This window comes from Sesamum indicum, linkage group LG13 (assembly GCF_026168435.1).
Source record: "Sesamum indicum cultivar Baizhima isolate 11 linkage group LG13, ASM2616843v1, whole genome shotgun sequence".
Classification (NCBI taxonomy): domain Eukaryota; kingdom Viridiplantae; phylum Streptophyta; class Magnoliopsida; order Lamiales; family Pedaliaceae; genus Sesamum; species Sesamum indicum.
This window is the reverse complement of record NC_142669.1, coordinates 8766958-8789560: the sequence shown is the minus strand read 5'-3', so window position 1 is coordinate 8789560 and position 22603 is coordinate 8766958. Positions and strand designations below refer to the sequence as shown.

The following is a 22603-nucleotide window of genomic DNA, read 5'->3' as shown; positions in this document are numbered from 1 at the left end:
TTATTGAGTATTTATAATTTTTTAAAACAATAAAAAGATATTCATACTTACATCTTAAGAAAACTCATTACAATTTATCTAATATAGAGCAGAATTTGAAATAGAAAATTCAATTTGATCCAGACTTGTTGTGTTAGTAGCTAAAATTGGTATTTGTTTTGGGATAACATTCTAACTCGGACCCGACTCAACTGGACAACAAGCGTAGAATAGATGCATGCAACAGCACGTGTGTGGTAGCTCTTGACCTCCCACCCAACTTTAATGCTCCTCTCTTCCCATCTTCTCCCTCTTCCTATAAATGCTCCTCCTGCTACTCCATAGTTTCAAGCACTCCCTCTCATCAGAATATTTCACAATCACCATCACAACTCTGCGCACACAATCCCTGTGAAAATGTTGAACAGTTGCCAAGTAATGAAGAGGTGGTTCTACACCACTGTGCACTGTGTATGCAGACAACTGACCGGTTCTCAATCTGGGGTAGCCGTCTGGGTGCTGAAGAAATTTGCTGTGGCTCTTCTCACCTGCATTTTTGCTTTAGGTTTGTTTCTTTCTGGCCGTATTATATTCAGCGTGTTGCATTCCTTCTTCTTCTTTTCTGGGTTTTGGTTTTCTTCTCCGTGCACGTAGAGGAATATGTTCGTCGGTCGTTTCTTGGTGGGTAAGGCTCGGCATGCGTACCACCTGCTTGATGAAGTGCCAAGTCCCTGTTATCTATTCAATTTAGAGTCGGAATTTCACATCTTGATCAATCTTTTCTGATGCGAGAGAAGATCCATCTAATGTGCTAATTTGTTGCTTTGATTGGAAACTGTGTTGCGTTTTTTTTTAGTTATGTTTGTTGGGATTTCTTTTTATGTAGGTGGGGCTGCAATAGGCGCAGTTACTGGAGCAATCAAAGGGCAGACTACAGAGACTGGTTTTGTTCGTGGGTTCGGCGTTGGGGCAGTGGCTGGGGCCGTCACAGGCGTCCAATTGATGGAGCTCATGGCAAATGGGGAGCCATTTTCCAAGGTGATCACATGTGTGTGTGTGTGTGTGTGTTTGCATGCAATTAAACTAGCTAGCATCCCACATTAATACCATGCCTCTATAAGGATTGTTAACACCACCGTATTCTGCATTATGTCGATATTTATGTAGGTGCAGCATTCTATATCTTGCATTAATGTCCACCCCAGATGGAGACTAGAGATATGGAGAATCTAGACCCTTCAAGCTTGGATCTTTTTTTATTGAGATTGAAACCGAACACGAGTGAGCTCGAGTCGTTTGATATTCTTGATGCACACATTTGCCATCTTTTGACTAATAAATTGAGTTCGGACTGAAGTTCAGATCTTGTCAAATAAAAAAACATATCCCAGATTGATACATTACGATTGATAGATCAAGCTCAAAATATCAGCCTAATAAAGATTGTAGGGGCTCCACAAGGATATGCTGGCCATGAAAACCACTTATGAGTTACAAGCCATACTGGTCTTTGTTATTTGACATACTACACCATTTAATGCACTGAGGATGGAGGGTTTCACATTATTTCACATCCGAAAGAGGATTCATTCACTTGCATTGATTGCCTGTTTATATTTCCTTTTCAAAGCAACGCATAATCTCTTACACTGCATGAGAATGAGGTGCTTCATCCATTAGATGGATCGGCATTCTTGAAATAACTAGTAATGTGTACATTGGTGTTTCACTGAGAGAAAGATAAATCTATACATTCTACCCCGACATCTTTTATGGTCTGAAACAAGGGTTTCTTTTTTCAGGTAGCTTTGATATGTAGTCTGCTAAACGGGAAGATATTCATGGAATGGGTGAGTCCTGCGGTGCTAAAAGCTTATCAGTGGCAGGTATATATTTAAATGGTTATAAGTTCCTCTATCTTATTGAGCAGTTGAACTTTATGTATCTGAAATAATCAACACTTACAGGTTAGCACTACGGAGACGAGCTTGAGGGAAATGTCCGACATTTTTGAGGTCACTACAGTGAGGGGATTATCTCAAGATACAATTGAAGAGTTGCCGGTATATCAGTTCTGGAATGCTCAGAATAATGCATCATGCTCAGAAGCTACTTGCGCAATTTGCTTACAGGTAAGATCACACGAAGAACGAGTTTCAAGACATTTAAGTAAACTTGTCAGAAAAATTATCTATATGCCCCAAAATAAGTGCTGCGGTACATAGTTATTTACAAATTTTGTCTTTGTTTTTCTCTCATGCTAGGATTTGGAGGATGGGGAATCAGCAAGGTTGCTGCCAAGTTGTAAGCATTTCTTCCACCTTCATTGCATAGATCAATGGCTTACCAGACAAGGAAACTGCCCAATATGCAGAAAAGATGTCTGATAGGAGTTGGAGACGACTGATGAATTTGAACAAATCCCAGTCCTAAAAAGATATGAAGAGAGGAGAAATTAAGGAACCGAAAGAAAAGCAGAGGAAATGCCGCAACCGTCTCTGATATGGATTAAAAATATCTTTGTAATAGCCCCAAGTCTCAGTGCTATATATCTATATTGTACAGGTGAAACTTTGCAAAATCTACATGATGTCCATAGAGAAAGGGGACCTCTCTTCTGTAAGATGTCATCTGTATGCGTATAAAAATTTCCGTTTGAATTCGTGCGTGTTTTTGAGTGTCTTCAGTGTTCATGGCAAGATAGAGTTTGATTAGTTAGTTGAACAGACGATAATTGCGGGGAAAAAGTCAGAAATCTATGTCGAATTCATCACCCGGACAATGCACAGATAGAGAGGATAACCTTTGAAAAAGCATTTCAGTGGTGAGCATAGCACCGTACATGAAGCACCAAGCTCCAGTTCTGTTGGAAGCTCACAGTGTTCGTGTTCGTGTTCATGCTCATGACCATGAATACATTGCATGGACATTGTTTGTCGGAACTAGAATTGTCGGCACATTTATGCTCAAAATTCAAGAATACTACAGTTCCGGAAAAGCCCATTTGAAAATAAAACCAAACGGGGTAAACTTTCGTCTTTACTGTTCCAATGTCTTTGTCGGGTTTACAATCTTAACGAGAGGAGAGGAGAAGGGAAAACATTGTAGATCACACAACATTAACGACATATACAGTATCTCTTGCATCCTCAAAATATATTTGGACAAGGTCGATTTGCCAACCGACCAAAATGAAGAATACAATCATTAGATGAAGAAGCAAAGTTGTCCGAAATCGGAACCACCACCAAATATTACTAATATTCCATCAGCCAAGTAGTACCCTTCATCGATTCGGTAACCTAAACTACAGCAAGTGCCCACAAACAAGATGCACCCCACATATGTCCTAGCTCTTTGAGTGCCAAAAAAGACATAAAAAATACATTTTAAGTAGGACTGTCAATGAATAGAATCTTGTACTTTCCGAGTTAAAAGAAAAAAAACGACCCATGCACAAACCCAGGCTTAAACCCATTAGAAAATACAAATATCTGGTTGGATTTAGATTTGATTTCTACCGATTAATATCCATGGGGCATATGCACCCAATTTTGATCTAACGAAAATGCATCTACTTTTTCTCAAAATTTGATTGGATTATTATCAATCTATCTATTTAAATTTCCACGAATATGTTTAAAAAGCTGTAAGATTATTTATCATGTAATTTTTTGATGATGTATATATTTTAATCGATAAATAATTGAATTATATAAATATATTATTTATGTTAGCTATGTTTTTCAACATCCTGATAGTCAATAACATTTAGTTGAAATGATAAAATTCAAGCTAAAGTTAACATTCAATTCCCTTGTCAGTCAATATTTGGGTTTAATATTTCATATTATATTATCTTTTAAATAATACATAATATCGCATTGTATTTTTAAAAGTTAGCTAAATCACCGTCTCGTATTTTAAAAATAAACAAAAAAAATTCCCATCTGTTGTTTCTAACACACTTGCGCTTCGCTGTTAATTAAAACTAACGGCATTAGTTTTTCATCAAAAGTCCATCATGCCCTTGTCCATTGTATATTATTTTTTATTTTTATGATCGTTGATTTTTTTTTTATTGCATAACAATAGTAGAATTTAATTAATACATCTCAACCATTAAATTTAAATTATAATGGGTTAAGATTTAATCGATTTTGATTTGTATTATATCTGTAATTATAAAATATAAAATATTATGTACAAAAACTAGTAAAATTAATCCCACTCCCCTACCCACCACCCCAGCTACCAAACCCCTCTCCCTTCCACCGTCGCCCACCCCACGCCCCCCTCGCGCTTCCCACTGCGGAGGGGGGCAACGGTGGCGTCGGGCTCTAACCTGGGCAACCTATACATGGTGGTCGCCCGACCTAGGCGAGTCGCCGCAGGGGTCTCCCAAATTTGGGTGACCGTGGCAACAGTCGCCTAAGGGGGACTTTGGGAGACGACGATGCGACCGTTGCCATCGCCCAAATTATTTTTTTAATAAATTTTAAAATTAAGAAAAAGTAAAATTTTAAAATGACAAGAAAAATTGATTTAAAAATTTAAAAATAATAAAAAAGGTATTAAATAATTATTATAATTACATATAATAGCAATTTATAATTTAAATTAGTTATAATAAATAATTTATTAAAATATATTTAAATTAAATGTTTATTTAACTTAATTAATAAAGTATTATTGTTATTGTTCATTAATATTAACATTTGATATGATATTTAAAGTTTAAAAAATGAACTTAGTATACTATTTTTGCATTGTAATCTAAATTTGTTTTTTGGTTAAAATTATAAATTCATAAAAAATATATATTTTTGTATTTTAATATTTAAATAAATATATTTAAAAATAAAATTATTTACTTTTTAGGAGGAATGAAAATGCAAAAGAAAAATCAATTAAAATAAACACATTTGATTACGGTAATTTTAACATAATTTAGTCAATTTATAGCAAAAAAACTATCAAAATTTGCAAAAAAAAGTCATGCCCGTTTGACTCACCCACAAGTGCACTTCACCTTCCGTTAACTTCTTATGGAAGGGGGACTTTGCGTATAGAGGTTTTTTTGCCTATTTTTAAAATAAAGAAATTTTTAATTGACATTTAAAAATATAGGGAGTAATATGCAAACTATATTTATTGATAAAATTAAAAATTAAAAGATATAATTTGAAACGCAACTTTCTATTTTGATATTTTAAGTATAAAGAATATATCTATATTGCTTCACTTTAGTGATTTTACATAAACAATTTTGTCTTAAACATATTTTATAACTTGATTTTAATTTAGAATCTGTATAATCTTTCTTTAATTACATCATCATGAATAAAATATCAAATATTATCTAATCATACTAAAAATGATAAAAAAAAAAATAAAAACAAAAACAAAAAGAGTAACTCGATTCCAGCCCAACTCGACCCGAAAAAATAGGTCTAGAACAGTGGCCTTGGGTCCAGAGCCCTATTGGGTTATCATATGTGTTGAATACTCATCAGGTTTGAGTATCAATCACTTATTAGATCTCCTTTGAATTTGAATATGCTGATACAATTGAATTATTGACGGCCCTAATTTTGAGTGCCAACTTATGTTCTAACAAAACACATACATCAACAAAAAACATATATTAAGAACACTCAAAATATACATACATCTTCATTCTTTCCCTCCCTATCAGAATAGTAATTTTTCAAATCAAATAAGAGTCGATCTTCCTAACTGTGTATACACCATAATTTGAGATATATCTGAATCACAGCTCATTATAGGACTCTTAAATGATTTGAATTGAGTTACAGACTTCATGGTTCAAATTCAGCTTAAATTACTATAAAGCTTAAAATTCAAATATTGTTAGACTCGTTACTGATCTAATCGAGCATAAACTTCAATTGAATAAAATATGAATCGAGCTCTAATAATTTGTATGTTCAAATATATTTTATTATTTTTGCATTAATGAAATCGAGCTCGAATCGAACTTGAATACTTATTGTACAACAATTTTTGTTTTAAATTTAATAAATCAAATTCAAATAAATTTCTATGATTGATTGCAAATTAACTATCCAATAATTTGATCAAGTTTATTTCACTCACATACAAACATAACAGGAAATTCTCATAACAGACGACTACAATAGTCGCTGCACTGAGTTTGGGAACATTCGTACTTATCAAGAACAGGGAGCAGGAAACAACTATGCGATCATTGCAAGAGTTCAGGACAACATATAACAGAGACATTTGCTTAGCTAAATAGATATCAAACATATTATTGAAAGAAAAAGTACAACTGCAGTTCACCAAATACCCCATGAAATCATCAAGGGCCTGACTGAAAACTCAATCCCAGAAAGAAAAACACAAGACAAGAACCCTTCTTTTTCTTTTCCACAAGGATCACACACAGAGACAGTAGGCTTCTTCAGACACCACACTTATGTATCCAAAACAAAAAACCAAAACAACATCAACAATCTGTTTGCAGTCCTAGAAACCATGAATCTTGATCTGATCCTTCTTCACAATACCGGCACTGATGAGGAACTGAGAGACGTTCTTGCGCTGATCACCTTGCAGCTGAATGACCTTGCCGAGCTCTTTGTCCTGGACAACGGTGCCGTTGCAGCAGAACTCTTTCTTGAGATCTTTGAGAATCTTTTCGTAGCTGAATTCCTTCCTCAGCCCCTGGACAGTCGTTAAGCTCTTCTTCCCATTCCTCTGCTGTATGCGTATATGCACATATTCCTTAGCGCCAGGGGCGCCCGAGTCCTTGGCCTCAGCAAAGGGATCAAAAGCACTTGGAATTTGGAGGTCTACCTCAACCATCAAACTTGCTGGACAGGAACTCTGTCTCACACACAGATTCTAACACGCTTGTTATTTAGTCCCAACAGCTGCATCAAAAAAACATCGTAATTCTTAGGCCAGCATAAGACGGAACAAACATTGAAAACTTGACTACAAGAATGGAAGTTTGATTTCAGACAGCACTTTTGTCAGCTCGATTAACACGAAATACTATCAGAAAAGGAAAGTATTGATCAATATCCTGTACGGTCCGATCTCATAAAGAAACCACCTAATTAACCGAATCCCATCCCGAATTTCCTGTTGATAATCTGTGAAATTTTCAATTACCCACAATCAAGAACACGATGATCAAACACTTCACAACCACTATATCCAAGCAAGACTTTGAATCAAGAGCCCACCAACCCAAAATCAAAGCCTGATCTCAAACGAATCCAATACACAAAAACCCCAGATCAATAACTTCAACATCGCATCAAACTACCAACGGAACAGACTGACAACACAAATTCAGAAAAACAGAGGAAACAAGGAGGAGACATACCTGGCTGACAAACACTTTCAAGAAATCTGACTTGAGAAGGGACAGGTCCGGATGGGGTCAATTTATAGAGACAGAGAAGTTGGTTGTCTTGTTTTCTTAGCCACACAAATTATAGTTAAACAAAGGCTTAAGCTTTATCTTCTGTACGGTTAATTTAGGCCCTCCAATCTTAGCCGATAGTTAGGAGAATTACGGGAGTAGATCGTAAGGGGGATTGCATCCGTCCAGGGAGTTGATATCGTTCGCGTAGATTCAACGCACTGGGACTAAGAAGCTTAATCGGGCAAGGCAACATGTGTTTCGGTGGGTCCCAGTTTCCGAGGTGCCCAGAACAATCCAGACGGATCGGGACAGTCTTCTCTGCTTGAACAGGTGCGCGCATTCCGCGCTGACTCCTGAGATTGAAAGTCTTTCACGCGCTGTCCGGGTTACGCGTTATGTGATTGGATGATGTCCTGCGTGTGGGTGACAGAGCTATTGCAACCAGCATGGGCGGATTTGTTTTTCTTTCCTAACAGAAAACAAACTTACATATTAATATATTAGGGTTAATTACAACTATTATACTTTTTTTTAAACTATTGAAATTATATTTATATCTCTTCTAAAACAAAATTACGTGATGCCCTTTGTTAGCTTTTGAATAAAAAATATTGATGTTAATCTAAAAAAATTGTATGAATTTTTAATTTTATCTTTCATTCGGTATGAAATAGGTTGATTTATTGCTTTAGAGCTTGTCTATAAGACAAGACCACCGACCTGCCTATTCTAACCAGAGAAAGGAATAGAATAATATTATCATGTATATTTTTGTACTTAAAATATAATATTATGTAAGGACCGAGGTAGCATCATTATATATTCTTTTTGTACACGTACAAAATTATTACTAAAATATATAAAATAAAGAGAAAATTAAAATTTTATATAATTATTTTGCAATAGTTTGTGTATATCAAAATTCCTAGCAAATTCTATCATTCATCTAGTTCATGTTTGTGTATATGAAGTTCCCTAGCAAAATCTCCCACACTCTGCTACGCGAGAACAGGCCACCCGGGGTCACCTTTGCTTGCTTCAGCAGTAACCTACTAACCCTCCATGATACATCTTCCGGAAGAGTAGTACATTGGGAGCGGCATTCCCTTTAAAATATGGGAAAATTACTCTCATCAAAAGTGAAAATCATCCAACTTCAGTATTATTCTACATATGATTAGAAAATACATTCAACATTTTAAAACTTATTTCTATCTAACAAACAATCATTCCGTTGGTCAAAATTTATTAAATTTAATAATATTAACAATTACTTAAATAAAAATTAACTAACAAAATAACTTATTTGTTAACAAAAACAAATCTCTTTATATTAAATGCAATACCCAAACCACATAAAATCTACAAGCAACGACATGAACCCTTAGAAAAGAAAAATGTAATTATTCTTTAAAATAATTATCAAAGTCGTGTAATATTTCAAGAACTTACTGCTACGCCAAACACCATATCAAACATTCCCACCATTCGTTAACATTGATAACCCCGCATCGGCATACGCTATTTGACACCGTTGCTACACTAACAACATACATCTTTCCTCTTACGTGCGCGCCGGCAGAAATATGACGATAATCAAGTCTTGCCATCTCAATGCTCAGACAATAGCATGAATTATTCATAAAAAGGAGCACACAACGCCCAAGGGGATGGAGTTCTGGAGTACGTATATGAATATTCTGGTTCCACTTGACAAAAACTACAGTTACATTGAAACTTTCACTTACAATGGACAAACGTCCATAATAACAGAGAACTTTCATGGAGAAACATTGCACATTGCTACCTGTTCCACAATGAGAAGCTTCATTTTCCTGCATTACCCTACAAGGAAACATGTATCACCATATGGGAGATGTCTGCAAGATCACAAAGCAGAGTTCCACGAAAAGCCAATCATTCATTGCTAGATTCACTGTTTGGTTAAGTTCCGAATGACGTATTGAAGGATGCCTCCATGGTCGAAGTATGCCAGTTCAACCTGCATAAGCAGGTAAAAAGAAATTGTAAGCAATCATCCAACAGATTGTGAGATAGCCCAAATCACACCTTGTTCCGAGTTCCTCTTTGCATCCAGCTGGACATGACCACTCACCTAATGGAATATAATTAACTACACATTTGATTGGCGGTCATTAAATCTTACTCTCCACCTCTTACTGAAAACTTCAGGACACATACAAAGACAAGGGCTTATGCAGAGACAGGGTGACTAGTGCGTACCTCTGTGTCAAAACGCAGGGTACATGTAAAAGATTTGCCATTGTCTGTTGTCACGGTAATATCCTGGCCAGGCCTTATATCGCTTATTTTTGTTGGCAGGTCTATCGTGTAGCGCTCATGACCTGTCAGACCAAGTGTGTCTGCATCCTCACCAGGCTTGAAGCAAAGTGGAATAATACCCATTCCTACCAAGTTACTCCGGTGAATCCTCTCGAAACTTTTGGCAATCACTGCTTTTACACCCTGATGTGATAAAACAATAGATTGGGTAGAATATAGTTGACCTCTTGCCACTGATAACATAGTGAACTGGCCGTGCAACAGGTTGCAAAATACCACTAACCTGTAGCATTGGTCCCTTGGCAGCCCAATCTCGAGAACTACCACTTCCATATTCTGCTCCAGCCAGAACAATAGTATCCTGCCCAGCTGACTTGTATCTCTGAAAAACATTGGCCCAGTCATCAGATAGACGCTATTAGAGAATCATAAGCTACTCTACATCTGTTGTTTTCCTCTCTTCTTTTTCCTTTTATGTTTTAAAAAAAAAGTTTCCTGGTACAAGTAAACTCCAATTTCCAGCAAACTACACAGATAAATTATTGTTTGTTCCCAGTGTGTGCCTGTTGGCATGTTTGAGAATGAGAGTAAACTGGTAAATCACCAATGCTTACCATTGCAGCATCATACACATAAAGTTTCTCCCCTGTCGGAATGTGAATGGTCTTTGGGCCCACTTCTCCATTTAATAGTTTGTTAACTATTCGAATATTGGCAAAGGTTCCCCTAGCCATCACCTCATCATTGCCACGACGGCTGCCATAAGAATTAAAATCCTTCCTGTCAACCCCACGCTCCATCAAGTACTTTGCAGCAGGGCTATCCTTGTGGATGCTTCCAGCCGGAGAGATGTGATCTGTCGTGATGCTATCTCCAAACAAGAGCAAGCAATAAGCATCCTTCACACCACGGGGACCAGGTGGATCCATAGTCATGCCACTGAAATATGGAGGCTTGTGGATGTATGTCGACTTTGGGTCCCATGCATAAAGACTTGATGATGGTAGCGATAACTGATTCCAGAATGTATTGCCCTTTGTGATGGCTTCATAAGTGCTCTTAAACATTTCAGGAAGCACACTAGATTGAACAACCTATGCAAGCAATTTTTATATTTTAAAAAAAAAAAACAAGATGATAAAATCCATTTGTGCCATAAGAGGGAGTACCCACAGTTCATTGTTGTACAAATCAAGGAAACCAAAACTACCTCTGCAATCTCTTCACTGGTAGGCCAGATATCCTTGAAATAAACATGTTTTCCATCTTTCCCAGTGCCAAGGGGTTCTTTCTCAAAATCAATGTCAACCTGGAAAGTTTATACCACAGGAAGATTGCAATTACTACAGTACGCGGGAGCTTGAAATTATCAACTAACTAAAAGATTACTTTCAATACGAAATAAATCGCAAAATTCTGTGTTATAGAGTCAATTTCAGAAAATATAATTGCATCAACTATATCAGAATAGATGGCAACTGCGAGCTTAAAAAACCTCTGACCGTTAATCAACCTAGCCCCCTCACTCCTACGCTTCCCTCTCCACTAAAAAAGGCACATACCAACCCCCTTTACTGTAAATTGAGCTTGATACTAGACCAGCACATATGCTGCTGACTCATGAACCTTATGGAAAGACAGACCAGCAAAAATTTTCAGCACTCTCATCATTCAAATACAATAGTTATGACCACCACCAAAGAGTCAGTTAAAATAAGAGATACATAGAGCACTACAAAATCTAAGCCCTACCGTGCCAGCTAGTGCATATGCCACAACCAATGGAGGTGAAGCAAGATAGTTTGCTCTGGTCAGAGGATGAACACGTCCTTCAAAGTTCCTATTTCCAGAAAGTACAGCAGCAGCAATGAGGTCTGCAAAACAAAACCACAGTAATGACCAAGGAGCTATTAAAATTTTTGCTAAAATGACACCAATTCCAAAATAACCAAAATTTCTATGTACAAACGGAGTTCCAAAGCAATTTAAATACTATGCACATGAGAGGTATGGTTTAAGGTTTCACAAACTACGACTTGTAACATCGGATGCTTCTTTTTCGAGTACATGAGCCGGACTTCTGAACAATGAACATAATAACATTTCTCTTCAGCCAGCCAAAATGCCAACATTTACGGAACTCCTTCAAAGGCTGGCTTCGAATACAATAAAAACATTGGCATATGGTCATTTCCTACCAGAATTAATGCATATAAAACCGCAGGACAACTTACTCTCAGGAACTATGCCCAATACACCAACCTGAACATTGAGCTACCTACTTCCATATCAGACAGCAGAAAGCTTTATCCTGCTATACTACAAACCATCATCACAACTCCAAGTTCTTCAGAAGGATACAAAGTTCAACAGAATCCAGTTTACTTGGACTAATATGACGCAGGTAATGAGAAAGATAACCAAAGAGCAGACTAAAATATTCTAATAGACTACCTTCACACACCAAAATACATGAAGAACATACCATTGTCAGCTATAGCAGAAGCAACTGATTCTTCAAGATCTCCGGAATTACCAATACAAGTTGTGCAACCATAGCCAACAATATGAAAGCCTTGCTGGTTCAAGTACTTTTGCAGTCCACTGCAAGAGGTCATAAAACAACTTCACTGCCTGAACCATGGCAGTATCACCTCGGGGAAAGGGTTACATAAGGTCCTAAAATGAGATTCAAGGACCAAATTTATACAGTACCTCTGGAGCAAATATTTTGTTACAACACCAGAACCTGGGGCAAGACTAGTTTTTACCCAGGGTTTCACCTGCCCAATAATCATCATCAGACCACATGTGAAGAGCAACTAAGCTGTAAATGTGAATCTTATGGTAAGAGTGGAAATCAAAGTGGAAATACCACTTCCGAGCTGAGTGTAAAATTTTAAACAAATTTGGAAGAGAACCTACATATGACATGCAAACAGATCCTGAAAAAGCTAATACAAACCTCTAAACCCAACTCACACGCTTTCTTTGCAACAAGACCAGCTCCAAGCATCACACTTGGGTTTGATGTGTTTGTGCAACTTGTGATTGCTGCTATAACAACACTCCCGTGCTTAAGTTCTGCAGGCTGCCCATGGAATGAAAACTTCACAACTTTGTCCTGTTCTTCTTTTGGTACAGCAAAACCCTGCAAAAATTAAAACCAAGAGGTTCCAATTAATTCTAAAAAAGATTATGATCAAAAGTACAAAGACAGACATAAAACAATAGAAAAAAATCTTTTTATAGAACTTCAAAAATCAAGTAAAATATATATCAAATAAAGTTGCTTGTTGCAGTAAAAAATGTATCTTCGGATCAGGCATTTTATTTTTCCTCAGGCTCGAACTGACAGAAGTTCAGCTTGTTCAAGCGCACATCAAAAGAACTTTTCATCTTACCTTGAAGCCAACTTTACTGTCCAGAGAAGAATGCCAATCAGCCTTCATATCTCTCAGAGGAACCCGATCATGAGGCCTAATGTCACAAAGTAAGAACTCATTGATGCAAAAGAATACAATTATTATAAAAAGAAACTTGATGATTCATCTTTAAGATTGAATGATCCAGCACGCCACACATTTCAACAACAATACCTTTTAGGTCCTGAAACACAGGGTTCAACATCACCAAGATCCAGCTCCAAATAAGATGAATATACTCTCTCTTGTTGAGGCTGCACCACGACGTCATTTAAGCTGGCTCATATCTATGCCATTTAAGTTCATTTGTTGGTATCTAGAACAAAGTGATAAGTTGCAAGGATTTACCTCGTTGTAATCTACAAACATATTGTTTGCACGTAAATACGCCTCGATCATTGCTACCTAGCATATTGTGAAGCAACAAATTTGACACCTCATACAAATATCAGGTTACGCTCCTAACAGCAAATAATATACAAGAGAATGCAGCTAACCGTCTCGTCGCTTCTTCCAGTCAATTTCAGGTATTGTAGTGTGACATGATCCACGGGGAAGAACCCCATGGTTGCTCCATACTCAGGAGACATATTTGCAATAGTTGCTCTATCAGCCAATGATAGCTGACCCATGCCTTCACCTACATATATTAAGAATAGTATAGATATATCTGCTAAGGGCAACATAAGATAAACATAAATAACTCTTCAAACATAACGAGGAGTGAGGTACCATAAAACTCAACAAACTTTCCCACGACACCATGCTTTCTGAGCATTTGGGTCACAGTTAGTACCAAATCAGTTGCAGTGACTCCATCGCGTAATTTGCCAGACAACTTAAAACCAACAACACCAGGAAGAACCATGCTCATTGGCTGCAAATTTGCAGGAGAAAGAATTAATTGACATTGGAAAATATCGGTATAACTGACAACATAAATATAAACTCAACTCTCCAAATCCAGACTGCAGGACTAACCCTTAAATAGAAATAAACAAAAAAGACTACACAAGAGATGCCAACCCAAGTATATAAAGAGGCACAAGATGTCAGAACAGAAAGGCAGCTTAGATAACAACACACAAATAACCAAGCATAAAGGTGGCATGTGAAGGCATCCATTACAGATGACTAGCTTAATCTTTGTCAAGTCCTTTTTTGGAGACATAAAAACATTGTGCAAGACTGGGCAATAGAAAATTTAGAAAGCAAGAAGGGCACGAGTACCTGACCAAGCATTGCTGCCTCTGCTTCAATCCCTCCAACTCCCCATCCAGCAACACCCAATCCATCAATCATGGTTGTATGGGAGTCAGTTCCAACAACACTATCAGGGTACAAAATGCCCTCGGTATTGAAAACAACCCGTCCAAGATATTCCAGATTCACCTGGTATTAATGCATTTCATGGATGTCAAAATCTATTGGATAGATGCATCCGTGGAGTGTCTCACTATTCATGGATACATACCAAGAAATCAAGTTATTTACACCTTGCAAATCACATAGCTATAAAGGTTAAACTTATACCTGATGGACAATACCAGAACCAGGAGGAACGACAAGCATATTGCGGAAGGCCGTGGATCCCCATTTAAGAAAAGCAAACCTCTCCTTGTTTCTCTTGAATTCAAGGTCCATGTTAGCCTGCACGGCATTTTCTGATCTGGCCACGTCAACTTGTACAGAGTGGTCGATGACAAGGTCCACAGGAACCTAGATACAACATTATGATAACACAAGCAAAATCAACATTAGAATGCAACAAACATAAGGAACTGCATCAGCTTATGCCAGATATCTTTAACTAAAATAAAACTTTGAAGTAGATCACAATGTATCTTTACCAGACGCTTAACATAATCTGGCTTATGATTTCTAAAACTATGCAAAACTGTGCTCTAAACATAATCTGATAAAATGTTTGCTAGTGACTAATGAACAGAGGACAGCAGTAATACCAATGGATTAATCTTGTCTGGATCACTGTCAAGATCCTTAATTGCTTCCCGCATAGAAGCAAGGTCAACCACTGCTGGAACTCCAGTAAAATCCTACAAAGTTCAAATATAAAAACAAAAAGAAAGAAGTTTCTTTACAGGAGGCTGCTGTAAGAATATTAACAATATTCCTTATCCAGCACCTAGCTCATCCCTCTCACCTGTAACAGAACGCGAGCTGGCTTAAACGGTATCTCAACTTGCTTAGGAGCAGAATTTTCCCAGTCAATGATCTTTTCCACATCCTCTTTTGTGACCTGGAAATTATCACAGTTTCGTATAGCTGATTCTAGAAGTATCCTGATCGAATATGGAAGCTTGTCTGCAGCATGGAAATTAAATATAAGGAAAATGAAAAGTCCATGTAAGAGAGAAGTGATTAGTACAATAAAACAGTAATTATATTTCTCTCAAGCTTCAAATGCAAATGCTGCATTCAAACCAGAAAAAACTGCCAGAGAAAAGATAATTCATAAATTAAGTCCATACCAATTCTAGGATCATTCAGAGCAGGAAGGCTATAAAATTTTCCAAATTCACCTCCTCCAGGCTTGGAAAGACCAGTTAAAATTTCCTTGAAAGGATGCTCCGAGGCTGCAAAGTTTAAACTGTTCTTATATAATTATGGAAAAATGAATTACACAAGGAAGCAGGACATCATACTGTAAAATTCAACAGTGAGTGTTTGAACATAGAGTGCGGATAGACAAGACGTGATTATAACATAACTAGGAAAAATAAGTAATCGTCAATCCAACAATTTGATTTTAAAGCTTGCATGTCGATATCTGGACAAACAAAAGCAATGATAACTCACCCAGCAAATACGTTAGTATATTTCCTCAAATGATCATTTGCCAGATTCTCAAAAAAAAAAAAAAAACACCATCAAGACCAAATAAAAACGACGGCCAGGATAACAGTCACATCAAAATGACAAACCAAGAATCACATGTCCGCCATCTATGCAGAGCATAAATAACTCGTTGAGCAACTCCCGAAGAGTGCCAAAATCAAACTTCAAAGTACACTAAATGAACAAAGAATATTCACACTTTCCATCCAGAACATCAAAAAATCCACAACACAAACGATAATATCCGCCAAAAACAGAAAACACACTCGACGCCAAAACGACCAAACACGATCATACCCATAGTAGCAATCTTCCTCTCGAACCGTTCGAGAACAGGAGAAGCGCTCCTTATCTGAGCTCTAACCCTAACCGGCGATCGCCAGTCAACACCGTAACTCCACCGCGGAGCCGAACACCGAAACGCCGGGGAGAGGCACACCGATCGGCAGCTGCCGCTACACGTACGCGGAGACGCGCGACAGGGAGAGGAAAACGAACGGGTAACCGAAGAAGAGAGAGTGGAAGCGAAGCGCACTCTGCAAGCTCTGAGAACGGAGGACGAGGTCGACGATGAAGAGCAGCAGGAGGGAAAATACATGACGGTGTAGAGATAAACTTGAATGAATGTCGTCGGCAGAAACAAAACCCTAGGCCTCGTAGCTTCTATAGACGTGTATGCATAAATGGATGAGTACGAGCGTCACTGTGACCGACTGTTGAATGGGTTTTTGGCAGCTAGCTAGCTCGGCTGGTGAGGGGCTTCTTGTTGGAGCCTGGAGCCGGAGGTGATCAATCATGAACTCAGTCACCAAGACATCGTTAACAGAGTTGCTTATTCATAATTACATTATAATTCTGATTAGTCTCAATCCGCCAGATTAAGGCCCCATAATATCCTTTGGCAGCATCATCTTACAAGAATTTGGCAGAACCAATGTGGGCATGCTAGAAACCTCCACAACATCTTTTTAATAAAAAAATAGGAATGATTTCACTGATTCTACTCATATTTGATTTCTTTGTGTATTTATATTTACAAAATAGATTTATTCGTCAATTAAAATTTACGAAACTTAAAATATTGATAGTTAAATAAAAATTAATATTTATTCCGATTGAGTTGTCATTTTAAATAAATATTTTGTAATCAAATTATTTTTATAAGGTGAAGATGTAACTTAACGCATGCATTAACGCGCGTAAAGATGTATAAAAGTAAATTAATTAAAGAATATTTGTCTGACCTGCGATAAATCAGTAATAAGTCAATCGAAGGCAAAATATTGATTTTCATTCAGTATTTTTGGCTAACATCAGCAAATTTCATGCATTTTGATTTAACGAATAAATTTACTTGTTAGTCAGAAACAAATATAAAAAATATTAAATATAATTTCCTACACAGATGATTTACATATAATTACATTAAATATCGTAAAGAAAATGGTACAATAAACTCTAAAAAGATTAAATAGCTTTCGACTTCGACCATTATCATAAATTAAAAATTAGTTATTAATACAGTGGGACTCAAATTGGTAAAAGACGAAGTTGGCCAACTCACTTATTGTGTCATTTATTGACATGGACACAACTTCAGTTACTTAGAACGTCTCACCTCTATTTATGTTGTACATGGAAATGGTATCTTTTTATTCGAATAAAAAATCACAAGACAGTGTTTGGCTAAAGTTATAAGCTTTTCGAAATATTTTATAAGATATTTCAAAAATTTATGAATTTTATAAAATTATTTGATATTTCTTTTAAAGAATTTCTATAATTTCAAAATAAGATGTTTAGATTTCTATAAACTCTTTAAATAAAATTAAGAGGATGTTTGCTATAATTTATAAATTTTTCAAAACATCTTATAAATGTTTGAGAATTTATAATTTTTTTTAAATTGTTTGGAATTTTTTTCTTTTCTGAAAAGCTTATAAAATTCTAAAATAAGGTGATTTAGATATTATAAGCTCTTTAGTCTTAACATTCAATAGACGAAAATATACTAATAAGTTTATTAGTATTTCATTTACTCTTTATATAAATAACATTTTTTTCCCCTCGAAGCAAAATTATCTATTTATTGGATTTTAAATTATATTAATTTGATAATATTTTAATCATTATTACAGTATAAAAAACTTATTATGCCAAATATGAAAATATTTTATAAACTCTAACATCCTATTGCTCAAACACTTTAAAAGCTTATTTTGAAAATAAAATTCATTTAAACTCTTAAAACATTTTATAAAATATAAGTGTTTATAAAATGTTCTAAATAAGCTTAGTCAAACACCCTCTAAATTCAACCCATCTTTTCTCTACAATATTCTTTAAACTACAATAGACAAAAATACTTTTATAATTTTGTTAGTATTTCACTTTTTACTATTTATATAATTAAAGTAAATTACAACGACCTCGCCTAAAATTTAACATAATTATGAATATCCCCTCGTTATTTAAAAAATTACTAATACTCTCATAATTTTAACGATGGTCTAACAATTAGCTCAATCTGTTAGATTTCCATCAATTTTTTATGGTAAACTAGCTAAAATACCCTTATGGACTAAAAAATTATAATTTTATTTATTTTTTATTTTTTTCTTGAACTAAGTGAATAATTTTTTTATAAATTTTAAAATTTTTTCATTCACTCTGTTCAATTTCTTATAAGTTTTAAATATTTTTCTACAAAATAAAAAAATACAATAAAATATTTTTATTTTTTTAAATAATGAGAAGGTATTCGTAATATTGACAAAACCTCATGAAGGTTATTGTGGTTTACCCTATATAATTAATATTTTCGCACTGAAATTAAAATATATGTTCATATGATTTGAAACCTTTTCATAGTTTTCTCCTCCCATTATTACTATCAGTGCAGTACATACATTGCCTAAATAGATAAATAACACTCCAAAACTTTTCCTTTTGGTTATTACAAGTACTTGAGCCTCCCACAATATTTTAGTAGGTAACAGACTAGCATACAAGGATTGACGTATCCAATTTGCTGAATGTTCAGAAACAGAACAAAGTTCTTGAACACAGAAAATTTGGAAATGACTCTTGTTGCTGAAGGAATCGTTCGAGAAGGACGTAATGGTTGTGAAAATCAAGAGTTGCCAACAAATGGTGTCTGCGAGTATTTACTGCTGATCGTCGGTTATGTTGGTGGCTGCCATGTCCCAGGTCTGAAGGTTTCACCAGAACCAGTTGGCTCCGAAGACCTGAATAACAAAGTTGTACAATTAAGCACAACACAACTATCCATCAATTGTATTTTTGCATATGAAAACTAAAACTAAAAAACACTATTTATACACTTTCACTGGTTATGGATTGGGGCGATCAAGTCTTTAAACAATAGAATTTGTGTAAAGTTAGCAACCTATACACAAGTTCGAGATGAGGAAAACACAGAACTTACTCTGGCTGTTTTCTGATGTACTCCGGGACTTCTTTTGGTTTCTGGGATTCTTTGGAGTTCTTATCACTACATTTAAAATAGATAAATTGGTATCGTTATCAGTGCATGTATTCCAAGTTTTAGTTTAACTTAGGTAGCGTCATTAGGTAGGACATGCTAACCTTGGTACATCCTTTGAGTCAGTTGCTTCCTCAATTTTATTACCTACGGAAACAAAATAAGTAAAACCCCCATTGAACACAAGAAGTAAAAACCCCATTGAACACAAGAATGACAGTACACATGCTGCAGAAAATTACAGAATCACCCATTTTACACTTAAGAAACTGCATGATCATGTTGTTCCTGAGAAATTCATAAATCTCAAGTAAATACTGAAATACCTAATCATGATATCCATGAAAAAGTTCATGCTCAGTAAATTGGAGTATTAAGCTAAGACTGCAATCTAAGATAAAAACGGCCAAAGTAGCAGCTGTACACGTAACAATAAAAATTGGCACCATATTGTCTGAAATATCTGTAATTCTGAAAGAAAGAAAACAACCAACCAAATATAGAAACCATTTGGTACCTTCTGAATCAGTAGGAAACTGTCGAATGAAACTTTTCAAGTCAGGGCCAGCAGCTTTACCTATTAATATATCTCATTAATAGAAGTAGTTTTTCCGTATTTTTGTCAAAATAAACGCAGGAGGACCAACTCACCAATGCTTGTGGCTTTGCCTTCTTTGGCTTTCCGTTCTTCCTCTTCCTTCTTGAGCACTGGTACGATAAAAGAAATTGATTGAGAGCTTCTTTCCAAGAGCCAACAATTGATCAACAGCAATTAAATGAAGAGATATAATCACCACTGTCTTGCGGTAAATCCTCAGTAATAATGGTACTGGACTAACAACTCCATTCTAATGTGCCATTTCCAAGTAAAAAGAATAAATAATCTAAGATGATCAAAATTCAGAGTAGATAGCATGCAAATGTTGTGCAGTCCCATGACTTTACTATGATACAGAAAATAAAAGGACAAAGAAAAGAAGGTGCACTGTGCATTAAGGGCAAATTATCAAAAGGCACTGAAAGTGCAAGGAATGTCTATGAAGCATTCATAACCATTTGATGGTTCATCTTAAAAGCTTTTATACTACTAACTTCATTAACCTTCAAATACCAGATATAGTTCTTCATCAAGCATCCGATTAGGAAGCATTCAATCAAAAGAATAATAACCAAAGTCAAACACATGAATACTAGGTACTCACGAGCAACATTCAGTTTAACACGTTCTCTCCTTGCCTCTAGCTCAGCCATTTCCTGAAAAACAAATCAACAATATAAGATTTCTCTTTTCCAGAATCCATACTTGCAACAAGAAGAAAGTTTCAAGAACTCTATGTCCATATGTGCACGAGAAACACAGTAGAACTATTCCACTTATGATAATTTAATTAACAATATAACTTAAAAACAGCTTAAATTCTGCCCTCCTCTCTGTAAGTGTTAGAAAGAGGGCCAGCAGTTTCTTATCTTGTACTCCTGATTTTTCAATGTTTAATTCGCAAATTAAAGCCCATGGAGGAATTAATATAGAACATGAAAAGCATGGTAAAGAGTACAGACAAGTGAATGATCAAGGCACTTACAAAAAAAGCACCCTTTTCGATATGTAGGAAGTCGAGCAATTTACTAGGGAAGACCACAGACTTCTAGAAGAAATAAAGAGAGAAAGTCCGTATTACCTCTGGAGTCGGAGCTTTCTTGCGCTGTCCATTCAGCCAACATATCCATTCAACTACAACAAAACTATTGAAGCATAAATGATTTACTCATTACCAAGAACGGAATAAAGCCAATCTAAAAGGCCAATCTATCTTCATCAAATAAATTTATGCACAATGATGTCCTGTTTGGTAAATGGAAAACATGTTTGAACACATATGGAAGCTTAAAGCACCAATTCATTTGGTTCCCACAACTTAAACGAAATGATGGGGGGAAATGTAAGCATGCTGAAATACCAATAATTATATCAAACTAGAGTAGGGGAACTGCAGTAACAGGGAAACAGTAGACAGTCCGCTTACTCAAATGAGTAAAATTAGAGAATGTGGAACACACCAGGAACCGACGTGGGATCCTGCTCTCCTTTAAATACTACCCACCTCTTCTCCTTCACTGGTAAATAAACACACGAAACATATCACAAGCCCGATATGGAAAAGAAGACAACATCCAAGGAATGCACAGAATCCCAATTGATACGGGCAAAGAAACTACTGTAAAGAGCAAGAATGAGGAAAAGAATAAATAAAAAAAAAAACCAAAAAACTGAATTGCACCACAGCTGATTGCAAAATAACAAAAATCAACCCCCCCCCCCCCCCCGAGCTACTCGAGGCACAACGAACTCCCAAACTTCTTCGATATTTAACCAGTTACAAAGAAGAACAGTATCACTGAAAAAACCCACACGCATGCAGAACCTAAAAGCATCCAATTTCTTTTGTAAAAAAAATGCTAATATGTCGATATCAACTGAATATACACATATCTAGATCCAAAACACTGAGCAAAAAGCGAAAGAGAGGCCAGCACTCACTGACACCGTCGATTTCCTCAGTTCTTGCGAAGTACCGGTTGCCAGTTTTATCCATTCCAACCAACGTTCTACTGCTGAACAGCCCTGAGAACCTCGCCCACAGCCTCGACATTACACCTTTTCTCAGTTCTGAATCTTCGGCAGCTGAACAGATCAATGAATACCCAAAAGGGGTGTCGTTAATGATCAATTAATTCAAACAGAACAGCCAATGGAATTCGTATTTACTAATCAGCGTCCGTTGAGCTGATGATCGCCCGACAATCGGATTATCACTTCCTAGATAAAATGCGAAGTAATCAATCTTGATTGATACTAGGGCAATACGATTGTCCGAAGACTGAAGCTACTAAAAAAATTTCCTCCATTTTTCCGTTTGAGGGTTCAAGCATTGGAATTCCAGGGGCAAATTGGAGAACAAAAATGGCGACCGATATACGGGCCGGGTTCGGTGAAGCTATTTTTAGATATGAAGCCCATAAATTGAGCCCACAAATATATTGGGTAGTGGTGACAGGCCACTACCTCACCTCCCATTGGACCATTCCCATTTACATGGCCCAAATTCC

At 36.2% G+C, this 22603-nt stretch overlaps 4 protein-coding genes across 5 annotated transcripts; 1 reads left to right on the top strand and 3 right to left on the bottom strand.

Annotated features, from left to right (window-relative positions):
* Positions 1-231: 231 nt before the first annotated feature.
* On the top strand, positions 232-2641 carry LOC105176691 (NEP1-interacting protein 1). Its single transcript, XM_011099578.2, has 5 exons — positions 232-544; positions 866-1017; positions 1782-1865; positions 1947-2111; positions 2244-2641. Exons 1-5 carry the CDS (start codon positions 397-399, stop codon positions 2364-2366), a joined length of 672 nt encoding a protein of 223 aa, XP_011097880.1. The 5' UTR covers positions 232-396; the 3' UTR covers positions 2367-2641.
* A 3604-nt stretch (positions 2642-6245) lies between these two features.
* On the bottom strand, positions 6246-7571 carry LOC105176690 (Translation initiation factor SUI1 family protein). Its single transcript, XM_011099577.3, has 2 exons — positions 7361-7571; positions 6246-6899 (listed from the first exon to the last, which is right to left on the bottom strand). Exon 2 carries the CDS (start codon positions 6829-6831, stop codon positions 6493-6495), a length of 339 nt encoding a protein of 112 aa, XP_011097879.1. The 5' UTR covers positions 6832-6899; positions 7361-7571; the 3' UTR covers positions 6246-6492.
* A 1446-nt stretch (positions 7572-9017) lies between these two features.
* LOC105176689 (aconitate hydratase, cytoplasmic) lies at positions 9018-16847 on the bottom strand. Its single transcript, XM_011099576.3, has 20 exons — positions 16288-16847; positions 15624-15728; positions 15296-15456; positions 15096-15188; positions 14665-14850; positions 14362-14523; positions 13864-14008; positions 13629-13771; positions 13480-13536; positions 13306-13385; positions 13111-13186; positions 12672-12857; positions 12422-12489; positions 12192-12310; positions 11459-11580; positions 10917-11015; positions 10321-10800; positions 9990-10088; positions 9647-9889; positions 9018-9404 (listed from the first exon to the last, which is right to left on the bottom strand). Exons 1-20 carry the CDS (start codon positions 16586-16588, stop codon positions 9336-9338), a joined length of 2994 nt encoding a protein of 997 aa, XP_011097878.3. The 5' UTR covers positions 16589-16847; the 3' UTR covers positions 9018-9335.
* A 1993-nt stretch (positions 16848-18840) lies between these two features.
* On the bottom strand, positions 18841-22447 carry LOC105176687 (NADH:ubiquinone oxidoreductase, 17.2kDa subunit). Of its 2 annotated transcripts, XM_011099574.3 has the most exons (9): positions 22035-22441; positions 21554-21610; positions 21175-21227; positions 20698-20749; positions 20147-20203; positions 20013-20072; positions 19600-19642; positions 19439-19504; positions 18841-19238 (listed from the first exon to the last, which is right to left on the bottom strand). In XM_011099574.3, exons 1-9 carry the CDS (start codon positions 22144-22146, stop codon positions 19175-19177), a joined length of 564 nt encoding a protein of 187 aa, XP_011097876.1. In that variant the 5' UTR covers positions 22147-22441; the 3' UTR covers positions 18841-19174. The 2 variants fall into 2 exon arrangements, with proteins under 2 accessions (XP_011097876.1, XP_011097877.1); XM_011099575.2 differs by lacking the exon at positions 21554-21610 and having other exon boundaries at positions 22035-22447.
* Positions 22448-22603: the final 156 nt, after the last annotated feature.

Coding starts and splice junctions, on each gene's coding strand:
- LOC105176691 (XM_011099578.2), top strand. CDS start 397: ATGTTGAACAGTTGCCAAGTAATGAAGAGGTGGTTCTACACCACTGTG. Junction 545..865: donor CACCTGCATTTTTGCTTTAG/GTTTGTTTCTTT, acceptor CTTTTTATGTAG/GTGGGGCTGCAATAGGCGCA. Junction 1,866..1,946: donor TAAAAGCTTATCAGTGGCAG/GTATATATTTAA, acceptor CAACACTTACAG/GTTAGCACTACGGAGACGAG.
- LOC105176690 (XM_011099577.3), bottom strand. CDS start 6,831: ATGGTTGAGGTAGACCTCCAAATTCCAAGTGCTTTTGATCCCTTTGCT.
- LOC105176689 (XM_011099576.3), bottom strand. CDS start 16,588: ATGTATTTTCCCTCCTGCTGCTCTTCATCGTCGACCTCGTCCTCCGTT. Junction 12,490..12,671: donor CGTGTGAGTTGGGTTTAGAG/GTTTGTATTAGC, acceptor ATTATTGGGCAG/GTGAAACCCTGGGTAAAAAC. Junction 11,016..11,458: donor CATATGCACTAGCTGGCACG/GTAGGGCTTAGA, acceptor TAAACTTTCCAG/GTTGACATTGATTTTGAGAA.
- LOC105176687 (XM_011099574.3), bottom strand. CDS start 22,146: ATGTCGAGGCTGTGGGCGAGGTTCTCAGGGCTGTTCAGCAGTAGAACG. Junction 20,750..21,174: donor AGAAAGCTCCGACTCCAGAG/GTAATACGGACT, acceptor TTTGTTTTTCAG/GAAATGGCTGAGCTAGAGGC. Junction 20,204..20,697: donor TGTTAAACTGAATGTTGCTC/GTGAGTACCTAG, acceptor TTATCGTACCAG/TGCTCAAGAAGGAAGAGGAA.